The 17,417-nt window shown below is 42.8% G+C and overlaps 1 protein-coding gene across 3 annotated transcripts in view; it reads right to left on the bottom strand.

The window, feature by feature from the left end:
• The window catches only part of oxr1a (oxidation resistance 1a), a 154,520-nt gene extending 137,360 nt beyond the window's left edge, over positions 1-17,160 (bottom strand). For all 3 annotated transcript variants that reach the window (XM_042106106.1, XM_042106109.1, XM_042106107.1), the window contains exons 1-2: positions 17,042-17,160; positions 3,293-3,387 (exon numbers count right to left, since the gene is read on the bottom strand). In XM_042106106.1, coding sequence (XP_041962040.1) covers positions 3,293-3,309 — 17 coding nt within the window. In that variant the 5' untranslated portion in view covers positions 3,310-3,387; positions 17,042-17,160. The remainder of the gene's footprint in view (positions 1-3,292; positions 3,388-17,041) is intronic.
• Between the last annotated feature and the right edge of the window lie 257 nt (positions 17,161-17,417).

The raw sequence follows: 17,417 nt of genomic DNA, 5'->3' as shown, positions 1-17,417 counted from the left end.
CTATCTAAATGATATATTCTGTCAAACACATTAACCGTACTGTGCTGTGGTGGCAAAGAGTATTTGACCCGGCAACAGCAATCAATCCAACCTGAAAACGTTTTTTGCATTTCATGTATAATGCAATTTCTCGGACGTGCTTGATGACCACAATAAGCTCCCACGGGGCGGTAGGATGAAACAAAGAGAGAGAGAGAGAGAGAGAGAAAGTGAAGGAGGAGAGAAAAGCCATGTACTGTCTGATTCATTTCACAGCACGTGTGCAAAGGCAAAGGGGTCGCAGCCCATTCCCATCATGCATTTCTCCACTCCGACTGGCACCACCTGCATTATAATGGGCCCATTATTTCATCAGCCCGAGTGCATGAATATATACTGTATGCATATGTGCGCGTGTGTATTTGTCCATCTGTGTGTGCGTGTGTGTGTGCGTGCGTATTTGTGCATCTGTGCGTGTGTGTGTGTGTGCGCGTGTATGCGTGTGTGGTTATATGTAGCGACCATGAGAGGTGACACTGCCCTGCAACATCAGTGGCGCTTTGATTAGAGGGCAAGTGTCACATCTGATGGAGGCTGCTACGCAAAACGGCACCCTGTTATTTCACCATCGCCGAGTTGGAGGCCATGCGACACACTGTGTGCTGAGTGACAGGCGCGCCGTGGCGGATAGAGTCAACGCTGATTTCATTGTCTTCCCCTGTCTCTAGGTGAAGGCCATTAAATGCATAGGCCTTTTTATGCCATGCACAATGACAAAAACATTCTCTCCAAATTAACATAATTGAAATGGGTTTCATTATATTTTCAGAGAGGCAAAATTACTTTTGAAATTCTTCCTGCCGTGTTCATAATATCCTGCTTTTAACATTCCACAGCTTTGTATTTCACTCATGACAACGCAACATTATGCTATCTTCAGTAGACCACCGATATCTGCATTATGTTATCTGTTTTACAGACTTGATTTAGCCGCATGTTTATACTTTCCCCAGTTCTGTAGCGTGCAACAATTAGTCCTTGGGATTAGTCCAATACTCACAGCCTAAGGCACACACAAATGGGGTACTAATCTTGCTGGGCTGATGTTGAACGTGAATCCAAAAGAATGCATTCACCAGAGGGATTTGCACCCAAATGGAGCGGGGTTAATATGGACAATGCAATCCTTCATTAATTTAGCAATTGTTTAGCATAAGGGTTTTTGTTGTGCATACTGAGAAGATCCTGTTGGTCTTGTTGCATTGAACATTCAGGGTAATCCAAGCCTGGTTTCCGGCCATTTCAACAGTTATAGCACACAGAATTATGCAGCCGCTAATAAAATTAACCTTTGTTTTGTTGAAACCATGCACACTGGGGCCATGTGCTTTCAATGATGCATGTATAATGCATGATGGAGGATTTGCACTGAATAATATTTTCATCTTCCATGTAAACCCATAGTCAGCCAATTCAGACTTCTTCATCAATATCATAGGCCGCTGCATCCCTATAGACTTAATTACTTCCCTGCATTGCTGATTAAATGTGCATGTGTGCGAGTGCATGTTTACACACCATGCATACAAGTGAGGGTACACACACTGACCCATTAATACGAAGGCAATTCTAAACTGCCCGCTCACAATCAGGTGCAAAAAATGTAAACAAAAACAAAGCAAAAGCAAAATCTATTACTGCTGTCCACTGTATGTGTGTGTGCATGTGTGTGCATGTGCGTGTTTTTGTTTGTGTATGTATTTTGTAGGGCTGTCAATCGATTAAAAAAATTAATCTAATTAATTACATACTCTGTGATTAATTAATCTAAATTAATCGCATATATAATTTTTGCTGTAAAAGCATTTTAAATATTTAAATTCAAATGAATCATTGAATAATCAGCATCAGTGACATTAAAGTTCAAAAACTCTTTCATTATTATTTTCAGTGTTCAAATAATTGCCATAATAATCTATGATATGACCTAATATGCTGAGGAAATAAATTCAAAAGTGCTTTGGGAATAAGTTTTTTTTTTTCACATACAAGGCATTTCAGGCCACAGATATAACCTAGGGGACACAATGAAAATAAATGAACACTCCCCTTTATGTCAACACTTATTTCATTGCATTGATGTGTGACTATAGAGTCGATGAACTCCGGTGATATGCAAATTCCTTGCTGCAGACATTGCAGAGGACTTTATTTTCAACACTTTATTTTTATCAACACCATCAGGTCGTTTTTTAAAAGTAAATGTTCCAATCAATGATCCAGGCAGCACGTTTTCTTCTCTCTCCTTCATCTTACAGTCTAATTTTTACTGACTAGAACGGCTCGGGGTCAAAGGTCATACGGAATCGATTAATCTGCACTCATTTTTTTAATCAGTTATTTTTTCTCAAAATAATTAATCGAAATTAATCAGTTATTTTGACAGCCCTAGTATTTTTGCTTTTTGTTTGTGTTTGTACGTGGATGTGTGTACTATGGGGAAATTTCCCTGGCATCATAAAATGGTGTGACAGAGAGAGAGAGAGAGAGAGAGAGAAAGAGAGAGAGAGAGAAATGTGTTCCTCTCCACTAGCTTGCCTGCCAGAACAGGAAACTAATGAAAAACTGAATGTTGACTACAGTACTTGTTGTAATTACTTTAGTGTGACTATTACAAACAATTTTACAGCTAGGGAGAAACAATCAAACACAGATAGCGATCTCGCTGCAAGCTTTTTAAGGGGAGATTTACAGAACCGTTAGACCTTTTAGTTCCCTCAAGACTGTTCCTATTTACCATAATAAACCAGGACGAATGCATCAGAAAGATGGGGAAGGGGCATGACTGCCAGTCAGAAAGATGGGGAGGGGCATGACTGCCAGTCAGAAAGATGGGGAGGGGCATGACTGCCAGTCAGAAAGCAGCTCTCCTTTTCCACTCTAGCTTAGAAATATGGAAACATGGGAACCACAGAGAGTGAGTGAGAGAGAGAGAGAGAGAGAGAGAGAGAGAGTGAGAGAGAGAGTGAGTGAGTGAGAGAGAGAGAGAGTGAGTGAGAGAGAGAGACAGAGAGAGAGTGAGAGAGAGAGAGTGAGTGAGTGAGTGAGAGAGAGAGAGAGAGAAATAGTGTACACTTATGTCTATGTCTACACAGACACAGTTTTTCTGTGTCTTATTCCATGTTCCCTCCATACTTTGTATGACTGCTTTGGCAACACGAATGTCTTATTTCTCATGTCAATAAAGCATTTTGAATTGAATTGAATTGAATTGAGAGAGATAAAGAAAAAGAGACTGTGATATCATCCTGACCTTTTGGTGCTGAACATGTTTGCAACGTGTCGGCTGTCTGTCGGAATGCTTCTTCTGCAGGTTGAGGTGAGGCACAACGTCTTCAGAGAATAACCCTTAAAAAGAGAATGAGAACAGAGACAGACAGAGAGAGAGAGAGAGAGAGAGAGACAGAGAGATATGTTAGATTGCCCAATATCCCCCAGTAACTTCCAGAAGCTATCTTTATAGTGTGCTGTAACTGGACAAGAAACTGGACTTTGCTTTTGGGCACTCATCGGGCATCCTACTCAGCAGAAATGCACGTGCACAAGGCTTCACAACATCAATCTTGCTCCAGCGGCGAGTTCACAAGACATGATTGGCAAGATATCTTCACAACACACCATATGATTGGCTCAATGTATTCACATCACACCACATGATTGGCTCAATGTATTCACATGTCGACGTTTTGCTGAGGAAGGGGTGGGATATGCATTTCTATGGAGGATTTTTTGAGTGCTATGTCTCCTCATTAGAAAGTCTCTGGTTAAATATATCATGCCGTTGTTATGACCACCTACGACAATCTATGACTTAACAGTCACAGAGTCAATTTTGAAGCTGACCAAACTCATCCAGCCCTCTCTGTAAGTCTTTAAGCCCCCAGTCTGAGCTTGCAGACCGATACATCTCTCTGATGAAAAGTCAAGATCAACACCTACACCTGAAACATCTGAGCCATAAGACACCATCTCTTACCCTACCTCGCACAAAGATTCAAACAACAGTCGTGGAAAGGTTTAGAGAAGGGTTGAAGTCAACAAATAGCAGCGTTTATGAGTAAACAGTAAACAATCCCCTTGCCCCCTTGCCCCCCCCCCCCCCCCTTTCCCCCCCCTTTCCCCTTCAAGCTCCCACTCAGCTAATTGCCTGCTGACTGAGGGGAGTAGAAGCAGATGGAAACGGAGACGTCGGAGACTACAGACGTCGGAGGAGACGACGGCTGAGGAGGAGCGCAGGGTGGAGGGGGATTAGAACTGTAGTCACGCACCTTGACAACAGCAGGAAGTCTTCGTTCAAAGACAAACAGCCACCTGCTGATGAAGCCCTGTCGTGATGTGAGCACGACGCAACAAGGCTTAAGGCACAGCAATTAAACAGCAAGGAGGACATCCTTTCACTTGCAAACTACAGGGCATGCTCCTCCCTCCACAAAGAGATAGCATTACATGCATCTACCAAAATCTATTCTACAGCATACCCATATATCTCCCCCCATCTAAAAGGACAGAAGGAGTCAAGACGGAGAATAAAGGCTAACTGTGATCTGCCATCACATGAAAATATGAAACCATATATCAGATATGTATTTCCAGGTTTTCAGTCAGTTTCTGCTAATTAACTGGTGATATCATTTCCGATCTCCAAACTGCTGACATGTCTACTTAACCTAGCCTCTTCAGTTAAACAGAGTACATTCAAAGAAAACCGACATATCTATTTCCTGGCATTTAATCATCACTCTCAATTCTATCTGCTAACACAAGCTGACCGTGTGGTCAAAACATCCAGGTTGCCCTATCACTTCTCCTCCAGGTGACGAGAGACAATGAAGCCACCAGTCACCAGCGTCACTGCGCCTTTTAACCTCTATTTCCATCATGGACACCTCTGACCTTTTAGATTGGGTAAATAAAACACATCCTCCAACTCTACACTAATGGGCTTTTACCATGAATGGAGAATAGAGCATGGAACGGGGGGGGGGGGGGGGGGGGGTTGTTATGATGGAACTGCTGGAGCTGTGGAGCCTGGGCTCTTTGCACTTTCATGTAAAGGTTAAAAGAGAGAGACAGAGATGCAGAGAGAGGAAGAGAGGAACAGATATAGAGAGAAAGAGAGGCAGAGAAAAAGAGAGAGAGAGAGGGAGAAGAAGAGAGAGAGAGGGAGAAGAAGAGAGAGAGAGAAAGAAAAAGAGAGAGAGAGGGAGAAGAAGAGAGAGCAAGATCTGACTCTCTTATTAATGCGGGGCAGTGCGTGGGCCTCTCTCTCTCTCCCGCTCTGTAATGAGCGGAGCCAAGCGGGGTCAGAGGCCGGTGATTACCAGCTGCCCTGCCCTGCCCCGCACGCTCTTCGTGCCGCCCCCTCCGCACCAGACCTCCGTAATCTCTTCTATTGCGCCCCTTTCATTGGCCTTTTTTATGGGCGCCATCGGAGGCCGCTGAATGCGCTGTGAGAGGGACAAGGGGGAAATGAGGGGGGCTCATTGTTTCAAATGTCACCATCACAGAGGGGGTTCCCGTAACGCACCGTCACTTGGGCCTTGACGCCCACATGGTGGCAGAACCTAGCGGCGGCAGCGACAGCACCAGGAAGAAAGTCTGCTGCTTCATCAGAGAAGATGGATAGATTGAGAGAAAGAGAGGAAGAGAGAGAGAGGAGAAAAGTATAGTAAAGGTGCAATGGTGGAGGGATTCATCAAGGCCCGTTCTCGCTTGCATGTATCTAGAACTGGTGGAGCAGGATCACCCAGATGTCTGAGCATGCCATAAATGGGCAATTCACCTGCTACATGTCACTGATGAAGGTACTCTGAAGGGATGCAGGATTCATTCATCTCCCACTCAAGGACTGAATACGCCTCAGGCTAAAGCAGAGCCAAGACATGATGATGTTCTATTCATTACATCAAGATTACATGTCCAATACAAATAGGATAGAACTGCACGTACTGGACTTGGTTACAAAGAGGGGACGCTATGATTAGCAAGGATTGAGATCACAGTCGACATCTTGGTAGAAAATGACATAATGGAGAATAGCCATGATTATGGAGAATATCCAAGTGAGCCTTGTAAAGGGGCAAAAAAAAAAACATAATGATCCTTAACGGTCTGGGGCAATTACAGTTATAAAATCTGTTCTTTATGGAACATTTTATTTATTTCTGAGTGCTCTAGTGCTTTATCCAAGATAAATTGATAGAGACAGAGAGAGAGAGAGAGAGAGAGAGAGAGAGAGAGAGAGAGAGAGACAAGAAGTGTGTGTGTGTGTGTGTGTGTGTGTGTGTGTGTGTGTGTGAGTCTGTGTGTGTGTGAGTGAGTGTGTGTGTGTGTGTGTGTGTGTGTGTGTGTGTGAGTGAGTGCAAAAGTGAAAGCACACTATGTTCGGAGGATGTGTGTGTTTTTTGTTCTCTCTGCTAACTCATCTGAAGGTGACTCATCTCATCTCCATCTCTCTGTTCTCTAGCACGACTGAGCCACCCAGATCTCAGGAGGCAGTGGAGCCACCGACACTGAGAAGTAGCTGAAATAAAAAATATGTATTACTTATCACTCTTACACAGAGGGTGTTTAGTGCCCCAAATGAGATATTTACATTCCGTCAGCTCCACCAATACGAAATGCAATCTCAACAGTTGTGATCTGAAACCAGTGCAAAGCTTGTGTCCGATGGCTGCAGCTGTCGCAGGGTGTGCGGGTTGCGTTTGCAACCATGGGAGGTTTGCCGGCTCCGCATCTCTTAATGCTCATAAAGACGGCCTTCTGCACGAGGCTTAATTGTCTCTAACCAGACAGACGCCACGACAAAAACGATTAACATCCACACGGCCACCAGAGTGATTAACATCCACACAGCCACCAGAGTTGTGGCGGTGGCAGCGGCAGCCATGTTGTCGGGCAATTGAGGAGACACATGCTGGTGGACAGAGCGGGTGAAATGCCTGTGGAGCACACACACTCAGAAAGAGAGACGGAGAGAAGGAGACAGAGAGAGAGAGAGAAAGAGAGTGAGAGAGAAAGAGAGAGTATTTGCTGACAAACATTTGCTGCCTTACTCCCAAGGACGCAGGAGTACATTTAAGCCGTGCAAAAACACAACAAAACACTAAACAAAGCAGCTGGTGCCCTGCCAGGCTTGTCTGTATGGCAGACGCGCTACAACGTCAGCCACCACAACAACAACAGGATTTAATATGGCCTCCTCGCTTCTATTTTTAGCCCTACGCATCTAGCCCAAACCTACCCACACTCCCTCACACACCCCCACCCCCTAAAAAAGGGAAAACAAACTACCTATTTGTCCCCTTTTGCACAGCGGCAGAGAGGGATTATGGGGGGAGGGGGGTGTGGGGGGGTAAATCAATGGCTGTGTAATTGCAGAGGTATGAGTCATCTAGGCTGCGTTTGGTTACACTCTCTCCAACACTCACTCCATCTCTGTCTCCCGCTCTCTCTTTCTCTCTCTCTCCCGCTCTCTCTTTCTCTCTCTCTTTCTCCATCTCTCTCTCCCGCTCTCTCTTTCTCTCTCTCTCTCCCTTTATGTCAAGCCCCAATCTCCTCTCTCAAATCCATTTTCAATACATTCCGAGGGCCCTGCAATGCTTCTGGAACTAATAGGGGTCACATTAGCCTTGCGCGAAGCACAGTGTGATTATGGAAATGTGCGCTTACGTATTATGCCATGAATAAGCTGCCACCTCTGCTCCATCCAACTCATTCTGTTTGCCTTCTCTTGCGTGGGAACAGTGTGGGTATCAGACCTAGTGCAATCACTTGCCACCAATGCCCACCAGCAGATGGGGAGGGCGCCTTAACTGGTGGTTAACACAAGTGCAAGACGTGGAGGCCCTTAGTTTGTCGCAAACGAGATCTAGCGAGATGCGTTGGAACTAATTAGGACACACAAGGGTATGGTGGGGAATACGCTACGACGCCGCAAACACGGCGAGTTGTGTGAAAAATAAATATGGCAATGAGGTTGGCCTGGGATCCTCGCACGCGCCACGGTTGAACAAATGAATCTCGTTAGGAAAGCCCTGGGATTCCCGAAGCACGGGTCAACTGTGCGGCATTACAGCGTACACCCGTAATGCCGCAGGCCATTAATGGATGTTATCATTTGGAGAGAAGAAATACCGTTTTCTGATTGGCTGGTGGATGGCTATTAATTCTAAATAACAGGACACCTATGAAGTTTATCTGGTAAAAAAAAAAAGTTTGATTCCCGTTCAATATCAATGCTTATTAATGGTAACTGTAACAACCATAGTAGGACGGCGGTTGAGCCTGGAAGCAGGCATCGCAACAATGGAATCAACTGTAAACAAGCTGTAAACAAGTTGTCCACCTATCACTGTTAGGGCCAAAGAAAGTTGTACAACAAACAAAGTCGGCTCCTTTTTAAACGGAGCCGCTTGTTTCCTTTGCATGCTATAAAGCATGATTATTTCCTACAGTGGCAACCAGATTATAAGCAGGATAACGATATTGAGGTGTCCGGTTATATGGAATTAAATGACTTGGTGGAGGAAACTCTTTGCCTCCGCCTCGTCCATTAATTCTGTAGAAGGGACACCTCGGCGGCTGTTATCCCTTACATAAACGCTGATTATGTTCACAGAACGTCATGTCAGTTTAGGTAGCTCTTATGTACAGTGAAACACCATTAACAGTCATGTGGCATTCACAGCATTCATGCCAATCACCCATCCTACTTCACATACATGGAGGAGAGCAAATCTCAGGACCGACCCGCCCAACTCATGTTTGTCTGAGCCAAATGGGGTGCTAAGTGCACTCTGCAGCACTCTGTGTCATGCAAGAGGATAAAAGCATGTGAAGTGTTATTGCCCCATCCCACTTCATCTGCTATCTGCTATTATAACACGTCCATGGGCCATTAAAGTGCCGTCCCAAAGTTATCGAGAGATAAAAAAAATAATAAAAAAAAGTTTAATAAGTTGGGTCATATCACCCGAGTTAGCATCATTTCACAGAGCAAACAGCAAGCTATTAAAAACAGCCATGAAAGTTAAGCTCCAAATGACATCAAAGCAGGGCCAGCCTGCTGATTAATTTGCGAGAAGCATAGGGTTCCTGAGCCACTAACGTGAAGGCTGGGTGCCAAGTCTTTATACCAGTCATGGCTGTTAGCCAAGGGTAAAAAAAAAAAACAGGGCCAACTCCAGCGCTAGTTGCTTTAGAGTGATTTTTACCCCTGTGAAATGTCGGAACAGGCCACGGAAATGTAATTTCAAATTGATTTTTGATACAGGGTGAATTAATGAAGAGCCTTGGAGGACTGTGAGCGCCAACCCAGAGTGTGTTCATTTTTTCTAGTTTCCATTCCTGAAGTACAGAGGAAAGTTTTCACTATTCGTATCTTTCTGACGTCGGCTTTTCTGGGAATTCTATTTTTCATAACATTTTATAACACAGAGCAGTTCTTCCCATCTTAAGTGGTGAGGTACCTTTCCTCAATATGGTTCACTTGTTAACACAGCTCTAGAAACTAATTCACATTTTGTGTGTAACTTCTTAACACCAACGCTGCTTGTGTCAACAGTGGCATTGAAAAGGATCGGTATCATACCATATGACAATCAACCTGCCACACTCAGGTAAAACAAAACATAAACATGAATCACAACAAACCGTTCACATACAGAAATACAGTCAAGAGATTTCTGTGCATATTCACACAAGAGCAAACAAAACATACTGAACCTCAGTAGACCCCACATGCACAGGACAAAAAAGTGAGGTTTCATAGACTCTAGACAACTCATCCCATCAATAGCTTCTCTATGGACTGAAAGCAGCCCTTAGACCTGCCAGAATACAGAAGTACAATAAACAGTAGAATTGGAATTGTTGACTAGCATTATTTCTCTCCCTCCATCTCTCTCTGCGCTGTGTGATGTATAGAAAGGAAAAACTATATAAATAGCTGACCATTCAGCCATCAGAGATTAAATGATTTATTTACGAATGCTTCATTTTTCATGAAGTTGCCATAGTACTCTGCATTGCACCACGGATTATTCTCATCATTTGACATTCTAGCCAATGCTGCAAACCTGCAAAAATACTGGTTATAATTATATATACTACTATGTACAGTATGAGCTGCTGCGGCAAGGTGACCTTGGGGCATAGCGAGAGAAGAATTAGCGGAGCACACAAACTCCTTAATTTTAAACTCACAGCTGGTCCAAAGCAGAACACCAGCTTTCTACTTGTTTATCTGCTGGGCTAGCTTAAAGGAGAATTCCGGTGTGATATTGACCTAAAGTGTATTGAAACATGATACCGAGTGTGAACGTATGTCTCATAGCCCATCTCGGCTTGTCCCCTGCACTCCAAAATCTGGCGCTAGTTAGCCGATGCTACCAACAGCTTTTTCAATAGTGGTGCTTCGGCATCGGGCTAGCCATGGAAATAAATCACTGTTTTACACCCAATTCTTCCAGTAGCAGCAACTGGAATCCATGCATTTCCACTGAATTATTTTTGGAATCTGATCCCTTATCATACCTGTTCATTCTTACTCGTTGCTCGACTTATCGTGACTAAATTCAAGATGGCTGCAAACGCTAAACTTCGTGAAGATACTGTCTGTATAAATCGTCTTGTAAGTAAACTACCAGTGCTTTTTCAAAGTTCTCAATGTCTCGTTTTAAATATCAGGGCCCTCGGAAGTCTACCAATGAAGTGTGGAGATACATTGAGCCTCGTAAATGGGTGTAAAACAGTGATTTATTTGCATGGCTAGCCCGATGCCGAAGCGTAGCGCGTGCACTTGTCTTATATGCTCTTAAGGGGAGCTGTCCACGTTAATAGTTCTGAAATATCCTCTAATTTGACGATGATGTCAGGTGACTGCACGTCACAGGCTTACCATTTAAACTTTGGATCTACACATTAATTCACATCAATACGAAAATAGAAACACTTTGACATCTGCATGTAAGCATCCCAAGTATAGGTTATATACCACACAGACATAAATAATTGTAATTATTTTAAGATTAGATTGTTGCACCATGCAATAATTTTTCGCGGTGTCACTTAAGAACACGTTTGAAGATAAGAAAGAAGTCGAGAAAGTGAGGAAATGTGTAGGCTTAGATTTTGATGCAGTACAGACTAAACCACATGTTGCCTTCTCTGCTTTTTACCTCATAGGCCTAATAAAATATAGCCTTCACTTAGCAAAGACAATGTCAAACTACTCTGGCAACGTCTCGTTTCATAACTTGATTGCATTTTTGTCCGCTTTTCATCACAATATTATGACCATTAAATGTAGGCTATGCTATTTTGCACACTAAAATCTGATTCATCACAGGTAAACACAATAAAGAATGGGAACGTAAATTGGATTATGTATTCTAAGTTGTAATTCCTCTGTATGTCCTGTTGGTGACCTCAGTGAGAAGTACTGTTAACACGCTCTTAGCCGTTAACGATAACTCTGGAGCACTCGTAGATCTACGAGTGTTTTCACAACGCTCTTAAGCTACGATGGTTTTGGGAAACAGTCGGCAAATCTTAAGACGTTCGTAAGAGGGACTTTACGACGCTCTTAGGCTTAAGATGCTTTCGGGGAACTGGACCCAGGGCTGTAGAAGTGGGTTAGTTCATTCATTTAGCTTCTTACTGTATATAATGACTGACTTGTCTAGCACATGTACTATTGCTATGGGCTAGACTACTAGGCTCATTAAGAGAGTAAGTAGCATAGGCCAATACATAATTCAGTATTTTATAAGCATGTTGTAAAGGCTGTACATGGCATCATTCACACAGGCCCTCATCACCCCCAGGCAAATGTGGTTGCTTTGGATCAATATTGAGCCCTCATGTAGAGCTACTCTGTGGTCACAGAAAACATGCTGCAAAACCCCTCTCTTAAATCTCTTAAAGAGACACACAACACCTTTGGAAAAGGAACTTATTTGCCATCTACCCCAGAGTTAGATAACAGGATAACCTTCTCTTCTCTGTGCGTGCAATAACCCAATCTAACACCTTTAGCCTATTTTATTCACTGGAAGTGATTTATATCAATTAGCCTAAAGCTACAGTAGCCTCCACTCAAACTAGTCAACATCAAGGTCAGAAACTACAAGGACACACCAACACATCTAAACAGAGAATATCTGCTCAACTGACTGACTGACTGACTGTGTGCATCCATCACATGTTAAATCGTGAAAGTGGAAGATGGATTTAACATGTCAATATATGAGGGCTGCAACTGGTGATTATTTTTTCATAGTCGATTAATCTGTAGATCATTTTCACAATGAATCAATTGGTCGATACTACTACAGAATATATGCTGATGCTGATTTTGGGCTGAAGTGTTCATCTAAAAATAACAGTAGCATGATCGACACAATAAAAAAGGCAGCCTTACAGGACTTAAAGGAGAAGGGTGACGAGGAGGAAGAAGAGGAAGACTTTGGAACATCCATATTCAACAATATACATCTCAAAATAAGAACTATTTGGTATCTATGTGTACTACACACATCCACATCACACATTAAAACCATAGCAGTGGTGCAGTGAAGCCTTCATCTGTAGACACACTGTAAGGCGCTCTTCTCTTCACTCCCCTCAGCACTTCCATGTTGCTTTGCGAAACAGCAGGAAATAAATTGCCTTTTGCTTGTGCCTGGCAAGGAACAGCGCTGTCAATTTCAGTTAAAGGCACTGAGATGGGCAGTTTGAATTCACTCTGCCGACTCATTACATAAAATGATATTACGCTGACAGTGACAAATGCGCCCGGGGGACGTGTTTAAAAAAATGACTTTGTTTCCACGCTTTAATTCAATCGTATGAGCCGGAGGAAACGAGGAGTGAGGCGGGGAGGTTTATTTCAGAGCAATGCAAGGCATGGGATGGGACCGTTCCCTTGGAGAACCACTCTGCCTGGACAGGAACCTCGTTCTCATCAGTGAATCTGCCACGGCTGCATGAAATATGCCAGTTATTTGTAATATTTATCTCCCATTTTTGTCAACCGTTGGCTCTCTCCGCGGTCGGGTGGGTGTTGCGCCTGCTGACAATTTGAAAGATTTACTGGATTGTACTTTCACATTTCCAGGAAATCCACACGCACTAGGGGCCTTTGCCTCAAAGAAACATATTAGGGACGTCCACGTCATTTTTAAACCTGACATATCAATTCAAACGTGTATTGCATTCTGACCCATTCCTCCGCTCGCCCTGCTCCATCTCTCCCATCCATCTCCACAGAGATGAGCCGGGGCAGTGAGTGGGTCGCCTGGAGGGCAGGTGGCAGCGTGTGTCGGCGGCGTGCGTCGGAGAGCGCCGATAGGGTGGAGCCAGTGCCGCAGGGTCAGTGGGCTGGGTCAGTGGGCTGGGTCAGTGGGGCTTAGCGTTAGCAAATCCTCGCTAATCCTGAGCCAGCTCACAGCGGCGCTGTTTACATTGTGTGTGTGTGTCGGCAGTCAAAGCGCACGCACACACATACACACACTGGCACCTTTGCATGCGAAAAAGAGCTGGTCATTTCAGCACAGGCACAGTGGGGTTATTTGTGAAATGAGAAGCTGAAATCTTTTGCTGAAATGTGCACACTACTCCTTTTTAGCTTAGATCAGAACTGGTTACAAAACGATTCTAAATGAAAGTTAGGATTGTATTGGGTCATAAGATAAATAAAGATACAAAATCCTTAAGGGGAATGATATTATTAATAGTATTATTATTAATAATTATTATAATAATGAATTATTCTAAGATTATTAATACATTATTTTTATATACCGGTATATATATATTTTTAAGGCTTGACGATACATTTTCACATGCTGTCAAAATGTCTGTTCATCAGTTGCCAGTAGGTGAAACCTGCCTCTTATATTATTATCTTTAATTTAACTATACTTGTTGAAACTCACCACAAATTAAGTTTGCTCATTAACCTGAACAAGCTAAACATGTAGAGAGCATTGCAATGCAGTGCTTTACATCTATCCTGTAAATAAATGAGTCCTAAGGGTTTAGGGACAACGTTATGTAAGCAAGGGCTGGTAACAACGCTGTCCGAGGTTACTGGTAATATGCAGTGGTTTGCATGACAGACACATCCCCCACCCACATGTGTGTGCACATGCATACACTCTCACTCACTCGCTCACTTACATACACAAGCTACAATGTTTCAAGCCAAGCCTGAGAAGATCCTGCTTTCCCAGTCTTTACCCTCCATGTGTTGGGATGTTATTCCAGAACATTCTAACCACCCTCAAATCTGCACCAATAAATAACTCTATAGAGATCTGACAGTGTACAGACCTTGCCTGGGTGAACTTAGACTGGTAGCAAATTTGAATTTGCTCTGCAGGTCTGTCTGGAAAGGAGCCCATTGACGTCTGTTTCCGAATCACAAAAAACCCAGGAACGTGTTATTTTTTTGGAATTGAGTAAATATCTGCATTTAACACTTTCGTTTACAAGAAAGATGCTCTGCTCAGCGAGCCATGGACTTAGTATGGAAAGACAGTGAGATGGTGAAGTGGAAGAACATGCTTCAGAAACTGAGGATAATTTAGAATCAAATGATGAGAGTGAAAGCAAATGTGAACATTTGAGGATGAGCATGTTCTAAGGAGCTTCCAAACTAGCCTTGAAGGGAACATCCAGCTGCCACTGGAGCTGCTGGTGGAACCCCAGAGCAAGACGCTGATGGAGCGTCACAGTGAGTCACTAAAAGAACCTTATAGCAAGCCGGTATGAGGAACCCCACAGCGAGCCAGTAGAGGAACCCCACAGCGAGCCATTGAGGGAACACTGTGAATTTGAATCCTGTGAATTTTACAGTACCTTACTGGCAGCTATTGGACAGTAATTTATAGTAATACGTTCCCAGCAATTTTACTGTATTCTGTGGTCACAAAACCAACAAATTGTGCTGTATAAACAATAGGCATGATAAATACATCTCACACTGTAGCATTTACTGCATAACACTGCATGTACTACAAATAGACATTATTTTATAGCAGTGAACTCCATAGCAAACTGGTAGAGAAATCACTCAGCGAGCCCCTGGAGCTGCTAGAGGCAGAAGACTTCCACAGTGCGATCATCACCCGTATTTCAAAATAAAAATATAAATGAAAATTCATTCAAACTTTTCCTGGATAATTTGTTTGTTTTTCTATTGATTGATATATCAAAAATAATGTCCTGGGTCAATCTGACCTGAACAGTCCAAAAAGGTGCAAAATGTGGACATAATACAATGGTATTCCCTGAAATGCCTGATTATAAACAAAAACAACAATGTGATTTGTGATGTTACTGTTCAGTATTACGAGAGGCTTGTCAAAAGGTACAATATGCATCTGATTACATTACATTATGCACATTATTAACACATTATTTGTGTTGACAATTAATGTGGTCCGAATACATTATTTCATTTAAGAGCAGCTACTCTTGGTCCTCAGCGTCAATCTCAAAACAACCTCCAACACCACAACATTATGCGCCTACCTTAAATAAATGGCTTTTGATGACTTTATCCTTCTCTTTATATAAGTGCCTGAAGTCAGCCAAGCAGCCTTGTTTCTACAATAGACCTTTCAAACTTCAAGAGTACCTTGTGTGTGCCTTGAGTCTACTACGTTCAAAATCTGATCATTATCTATACCTTCTCTTTTTATCTTTGTGAACCTCCAACACCACTTAGCAACTGCCTGTGCTCTGCTAGTGGTGATGAATATGGCTTTCCATCAAAAGCAGAACAAGATAAATACCTACGATTAAATATTGCACAAGATAAAATGTGATCTAGTGCATTCCAGGCCCATCTGACAGGGATGAGTGACATGTAGCCATCTGGGACACCGTTAGGATTGTGCGTGCCCTGGGAAGCGAGTGGTCCGCAATGATTATAGAAGCTCCATGGATCTTTAAAGGTTGTGGGCTATCTTCACATGCATTCAGATATGCTTCCAACTGCAGCACTACTTAACACTTGATTTTCAATATTTCTGTTGGGAAATGAGAGGGACTAGATAGACAGGAGGAGTCTTTGTGTGTGTGTGTGTGTGTGTGTGTGGGGGGGGGGTTGCAGATATAGGGGAGATTGCAACATCTTTCCACTTCTTTACGTTTTATATCTTCATTTTGTGCAGCACTGTCTGAACTTCAAACTTATTTCATCATACGATATGTCACTCAGAACTGACACAACAGAATAGGGTTTATTTGCTCAATTTGATATTAATAAAAGTAACCAGGCAGGGAATACATAATACATTTTTTTTTAAACATATTAACTTGGTTGTGAGGAACATGGTGATCACACCTGGAATCCACAGGATATTACATATTTCACTAAAGGGTAGCTCGCTGAATAAGGGACACTGGAGAATTTATTCTATTCGTGAAGTGAATTTCATTTTTTTCTTCAGTCAGCCTTTGAGTGTAGGAAGCCTACAGTCAAGAGCTGACACGATCCTGAACACTGACTGGAGCCTAACAATTGCGACGTAACAAATATTTAATTTCTCATTAACATCATGGAGATATTTCAGTAACTGCTATAATAATGACACATTATTCACATTGCGAATATTACAGACAGAAGTTTTTCGGAAGAATTTTTCGAATGGCTAAGGTTTCATTAAAATGTTTCATTCAATGAGTTGCATGCTGATGGATGTGTCCAGTTCAACCGTACGTGGACTGTGCATCTGACGACTGAAGTAGCCCACCTGCTCACCAGATAACAAAACAAGCTACTAGCCTATAGAGTGACCAAATTAAGAGCTTCGGTGTAAAATAGTCGGGTAAAACCAACATAGACTGTACTATTTGAACATCAGAGTTCAGTTTACCTTAGTCATACAACTGTGGTACGGGACGCCGGTGAGCATCATTTGCAAACCAGCTTCAATGGCTGAGGGCTAGTACACATTTCCTAATGGATAACAACAAAAGTATTACTTACTTTAAAGCAGGTGACATGCCACGGTGTCTGTCTTCGGGCAGATACTAGTTCAACAACAGTCGGGGCAAGGAGTTTAATTGGTCAGGTGTAGCATCTTTGCCGACTCCAGGAACATGCACAGAAATTTGACCTTCTCCGAAGAGAAAGTACCATCATAGGCGGAGGGGGAGGAGCGGACTGAACCAATGAGGTACACGTTACACTTGTCATAACTTTCACTGATGTAGCGCGGCACGTAATATAAAGTAGGCTAGAGTGAATCGTTGCAGTAATATGAGAAAATGTTCTCACGTGGACTTGCGCAAAAGATGAGGAATCATATGTGAATACACAAATATATACAACCACACTACACAAATATTGAAAAGTAGTGAAA

Source organism: Alosa sapidissima, chromosome 10, assembly GCF_018492685.1.
Source record: "Alosa sapidissima isolate fAloSap1 chromosome 10, fAloSap1.pri, whole genome shotgun sequence".
Classification (NCBI taxonomy): Eukaryota; Metazoa; Chordata; class Actinopteri; order Clupeiformes; family Clupeidae; genus Alosa; species Alosa sapidissima.
Note: the sequence above shows the minus strand (reverse complement) of the source record. Positions and strands in the feature narration are given on the sequence as shown.